This window comes from Drosophila takahashii, chromosome 3R (genome assembly GCF_030179915.1).
Source record: "Drosophila takahashii strain IR98-3 E-12201 chromosome 3R, DtakHiC1v2, whole genome shotgun sequence".
In the NCBI taxonomy this organism is placed as follows: Eukaryota; Metazoa; Arthropoda; class Insecta; order Diptera; family Drosophilidae; genus Drosophila; species Drosophila takahashii.
In genome coordinates, this window is record NC_091681.1 from 37,348,963 (window position 1) to 37,354,466 (window position 5,504).

The 5,504-nt window shown below is 36.9% G+C and overlaps 1 protein-coding gene across 3 annotated transcripts; it reads left to right on the forward strand.

Annotated features, from left to right (window-relative positions):
* The first annotated feature begins 268 nt into the window (after window positions 1-268).
* Window positions 269-4,725, forward strand: AP-1sigma (AP-1 complex subunit sigma-2). Of its 3 annotated transcripts, none has more exons than XM_017140020.3 (5): window positions 269-427; window positions 664-842; window positions 1,419-1,527; window positions 1,592-1,729; window positions 4,277-4,725. In XM_017140020.3, exons 1-5 carry the CDS (start codon window positions 425-427, stop codon window positions 4,319-4,321), a joined length of 474 nt encoding a protein of 157 aa, XP_016995509.2. In that variant the 5' UTR covers window positions 269-424; the 3' UTR covers window positions 4,322-4,725. The 3 variants fall into 3 exon arrangements, with proteins under 3 accessions (XP_016995509.2, XP_016995510.1, XP_016995511.1); XM_017140021.3 differs by lacking the exon at window positions 4,277-4,725 and adding an exon at window positions 3,088-3,880; XM_017140022.3 differs by lacking the exon at window positions 4,277-4,725 and adding an exon at window positions 2,685-3,075.
* The last annotated feature ends 779 nt before the right edge of the window (window positions 4,726-5,504 follow it).

The following is a 5,504-nucleotide window of genomic DNA, read 5'->3' on the forward strand; positions in this document are numbered from 1 at the left end:
TAATTAATAATTACCTTCAATATTACTGAAGTTTATTCACATAAGTGTTTAATGATAAAATAATCAGAAAAATTAATCGCAATGTATATCCTAACAAAACAAATTAAATTTTATCAGATAATTACTTTCAATATTTTTAATTCGAAAATATTTAAGAATTAAATTACTGTAGTTTATTCACATAGGTCTTATAAAATAAAATTACGATAAAATAATGAAAATATATCCTATTTGCATGAAACCCACTGTACTTGCTATTCTCTTTCACACGTCGACAGGTGCATTGCGAATGGCAGCTCTGCGGGAAGAAGAGTTTTCTATGTGTGTTTTGTTCGGTGGCTGCATGGAAAAATAAGGTTTTCCATTATATTTTGTACAGCTAGCACACAGGAAAACTCAAACACACGGAGGAAAAGCACAGTTCATGGTGAGGCTTAAGGAAAAAAAGTGTAACAGTGATTTTCTTGGTTTTCGAAGAGGTTTTTCTTATTGACGAAGCGGTGGCTCCAGGTGCAAATGTGTGTGTGTGTGTTGGTGGGGGTGCTCGATGACTGTGTCAGTGGAAATTGGGAGCTTCGCTGGCCCAAAAAAAAATAAAAAATTAATAAAAACCTGTAAAATCAATAAAATTTCTGGACTAACAAAGGTACTACTCAATTTCAGATGCTTTTCATGCTGCTCTTCAGTCGGCAGGGCAAACTGCGCTTACAGAAATGGTACATGGCCTATCCCGATAAGGTGAAAAAGAAGATCACCCGGGAACTGGTCACCACCATTCTGGCCAGGAAACCTAAGATGTGCTCTTTTCTGGAGTGGAAGGACTGCAAAATTGTCTACAAGAGGTTAGTAATTTTAGTAAGATCACCTAGGAGTCTTCAAAGATGGTATGGATAGTACTTGGCCCCTTGTTTTAAGCTTACTTGGTTAAAATAAAGTACCTATAACATTATATTATGCTTAAAAATAACGAAAAAAATAAATAATTATTTTCGTTTCCTAATAATTTAATATAGTTAACACCCTTTGCCATAAATATAATGTCAAACATTAAAGATAGTTGAGATATGTATGCAAAGAAATGTGAAATGCATATGAAAGAAGGTATCTTAACTATTAAAATTTATAACCTTATTTATATATTATATTATATTTTCATTTCCTAATAATTGTATATAGTTTACACCCTTTGCCATAAGTATAATGTCAAACATTAAAGATAGTTGAGATAATAGAACTGATAAAGTTATGACTGATAAGATATGTATTCAAGAAAATGTGAAATGCATATGAAAGGAGGGCTCTTAGCTATTAAAATGTGTAACCTTCTCTATTTCCAACTATCTCTTAGTTTCACTTACCATTTACTGGTAATCCCCCTATCCCTATTTAATCAGATGATAACAATTTTTCCTTTCCAGGTATGCCAGCTTGTATTTCTGTTGCGCCATCGAGCAGAACGACAACGAGCTGCTGACACTGGAGATTATTCATCGCTATGTGGAGCTGTTGGATAAGTACTTCGGCAGCGTAAGTTATCAACACCAGACGATAAAAGCCCCAAAGAGTTTTAAATTACCGAATTTCTATACAGGTCTGCGAGCTGGATATCATTTTTAACTTTGAAAAAGCCTACTTCATCCTGGACGAGCTGCTTATTGGCGGTGAGATCCAGGAGACGTCCAAAAAGAACGTACTTAAGGCGATCGCCTCGCAGGATCTGCTCCAAGAGGTCAGTACACCCGAGACATATGATCTGTAATGCCTAAAACGGTTGTGTCACTCTCTACCAATGCCGGATATTGTTAATTGTTTTACATATTTATTCAACTTGATGGTTTTTAGTTTCGTTACCTCTCGTTAGTGTTTGTTTGCATCTATATATATATACTTATATGCCTATCTATAACGTTTACAATGTCATACCTCATGCATATCACGGTTTTCTCTTTATACTTTATACTCTACTCTTACTCTTACCAACTTCTCGTTCTTGTTTCTCTAATTTGTGCAATCGAAACTAATAACTATACCACACCTCTAACCACTCGAAGCAAGAAGAGTTCTTTTACTCGCTGCAATAGATCCTAAGTGCAGTGTGCGTGTGTGTTTGTCGCAGCAGCATTGTCATTAACTTTAAGTTCCGAATCTGATGTAAACCACCTTAGCTGGCACCACACACGCACTGAATCGATTTGTTTACTTGTCATTGCATGCCGTCGTCTTGAGTTCCGAAACTTGCCTACTCGAAAAAGCGAATTGTGAATTGTGAGAACTTACCAGGAATTATTTGATAGCCACAGTATTGAACTTGCCATAGATGTCGCTGTGCAGTAAAACTAAAACTGAAACTAAAACTAAAACCTTGTTTGCCATTTGTAGTACAATTTTTGCTTGTGTTTTTATTTTGTGACCGTAACTCTGTAAGTCTCCTAACCCGAATTGTAGTCAGATCCTCGATCTTAGTTGGCTTGATTATTTTGCATGACCTTTGTAGCTGAATATTACTAACTAGAAACTAGAAACGATGTTAAACTATACATATTCTTGCCATACCATAAACCATATATAAATGTGTAACCCATGTACCCTCTCTCTTGTTATTATTAACGCTTACCCTACCCGCCACTGCATAAATCGATGTTAACACAACTACTACTACCACCACCAACAACCAACCACCACAGGACTTCAATGAGTATCTCAACTAAAAAAAAACCTAGAAGAAAAGATAACCCATCCCAAAGAACCAGTGTAAAGAACATAAAGTTATTATATATTCCCGATCTGCGAAGAGTCTTAGTGGGAGAGTCGATAGGTCAGATCAGTCAAACCTTCGTCCAGCTGTATATATATATGTATATTGCCCAGCTTCCATTCCCCCGCCTTCCCCGCGCTGCGCTGTGATGTTCATCCATATAATATGCATTACGTGTTTCCAAGTTGTGCCGTAAACGAAAGAAAAGCAAAACAAGCTCTCGAAATTGGTTTCTTTTTTTGGACGCATTCTACTCACACTTACTACCACTACTACTACTTTCTTTCCTTCTACTCTTCTCGTTCTTATTGTTCTTATTCTTTGTACTCCAGGACGAAGCCGTTGAGGGCACTTTAAGAGACATTGGACTCCTCTAAAGAACTAGTACTCCCTAGAACTTATGTAGTTGATATTACACGCACACCCAGACACAACAAGCACTGAATAACACACACAGATACACCCCAGCGATAATATGTGCTGCACTTGGCACTTTTCAACACTGCTCCAACCACTTCTCAACACTAGTGTGTGATTTGGCTGTTGTACAGCACTGATGCGCTGACTAAAATTAATAAAATGATAAGCAAGAAGATGCCAAGCAGCGTGTGAGGCTCCAAAAAGCAATAAATACTAGATAGTAACATCAGAGCATCTGGCATGCGGTTTTTCATACACCCTCTCGTAAATTTCACACACACACACACAGAGAAATATTATAGAATCAGCAAAGTTCATGCAAAACAAGCCAACCTCACGTAGTTCCATCTGGGGTTCCCTCAACTTGAATTAATATTCTTCTTCCTATCTACATTATATAATCGAAAGATCATTCCAATCAATCACCAAAATGGGCAATAACTAATTTAGTGGGGAAATATATGCAATACTATTCTTACAATAGAAACAAGTAAGCTTTAATGTTGAAAAAAAATGAGAACGATATATAATTGAAAATTGTAATAATCATCCCATAGTGGTAACCGAATAAAGTCTAGTTTATGTATATCTACAAATATATATATGTTTATGTATGTGTGTTGTACGTTTTAGCCAAATTTTCTGTGTTTTGTAACTGAAAAAAAAAAACAGATTAAAATAAAAAAACCAAGTATTTTTCAAAAATAAATATTTTAATGTACTCCGTATGCTATATGATAATGGTAAGAACTGGTCATCCTCAGTTTGTTTTAGTGTAATTGTCTACTTTTAATTTTGATTGTTGTCTTTGCTGTTGTCACTGACCCACTTGACTGCTCTGACCTCTTGACGCCCGCTTTGATCTACTCTCCACTGATCTGAACTCTGAACTCCACTCTCTCCAATCTCTGTCTATCTCCCCATCTGTCTGGCTTAGTGCACCCATTTGGTGTCCTTTTGTTATTATTAGTTGTTATTACTTATTACCCGTTTTCCATAGCCTATTTATAAGGGGTGTTTTTGCCCCAGTATCGAAGCTTTTATCCCAAACGATGTTAAGTATAGATCACGTAACTGAAGCTAAGCATTCTCCCATTCCAGGATGAAACCGCGCAGAGTTTCTTCGACGATCATGGCCTGGGCTAAGTTGGCTTTATGACAATGAATCGCAAGAAAAAGAGACATTATCTATATATTGAACCCATTTAAAGTCGCCTTAAATGTATGCGTGTATCTGTATTCAACGTAACCCAAAAGTATACCGGTTCTACTATTATTATTATTATTTAACCATCCTGTGTCAGCATAAAAGATTGTGCGTAAAAGTGCTGTTAAACTTACTTCTAATTTCGCTTGGCAAATGCAATTTGCAAATCACATTTTACTCCACAAAAGCAGCAATATCCGTTGCTCATACACATTCATTCTTGTAAAGATTAAAGACTAGAGATAAGCAAAGTAAAGCGATGCGATAAATCGACGGTGTGCTCAACTCTATAGTTGTAAGTTAAAAGCCCTATAAATATATGAAAATTGCTGTATCCAAAGTACTACTAAAGGTCGTTTTGAGTGGGAGAGTTTGTATATTTCAGCTTATTTAACCACAGTATCCCAACGAATGGGATCAAAGATTTATAAAGGATTTGGAAATTCTCTCTAAGGAAAAATTAAAATATTACCGACCTGAAATAAACATTTTAATTAAAATTATTTTTTATTTAATTAAAAAAGTATTTTAGGTTGCATTTATTTGGACAAAAGATGGCCAATATTACAATCTTTTTATGTTTTCTGATTCAATTCATAAAGGACTCGTTTTGGCTTATAAAATAGATATTTTAGGTAAGGTTACAATATTAAATTTAAATTTAAAAGCTAACCTTTAAACGTAAAATTTAATCATGTTTATAAAAATTCAAACATTAAATTCTGTAACTTGGCCCCATTTGGAATAACGGCAATTTCCTACCGCGCTTTGGCCACATTTATTTTGGGGCCAAGTTGGCAGCTCGCCGACCAACAAATTGTTGATTTCATTTTTATTTGGGGGCGGGCGAGAGAGAGAGAGAGCCCAGCGAGAGGCATCCTGCTGCCTCCGAGAGAGAGAGCGAGCGCGAGAGCATAGCAGCCAGCTAACGGGAGCTCCCCAAAATTTCCCCCTGTTTGTTGTTGGGCTCGCACGCACACAGGAATTTCCGAGCGAGAATTCACCACTCCGAGGCGAGAGTGAGAGGCAGCGATTGGAGCCCCGGCGTGCGGGAGCGAGACGGGGCGAAAGCGCCAGGCGGAGCAGCGATAAAGGCGCTGCGCTGCGAGAAAGTTTGAAAAA

Bases quoted from the DNA above. Each gene is read 5' to 3' on its own strand.
- AP-1sigma (XM_017140020.3), top strand. The intron at 843-1,418 runs GTTAGTAATTTT...TTTCCTTTCCAG, and splicing joins TGCAAAATTGTCTACAAGAG to GTATGCCAGCTTGTATTTCT. The intron at 1,528-1,591 runs GTAAGTTATCAA...ATTTCTATACAG, and splicing joins TGGATAAGTACTTCGGCAGC to GTCTGCGAGCTGGATATCAT.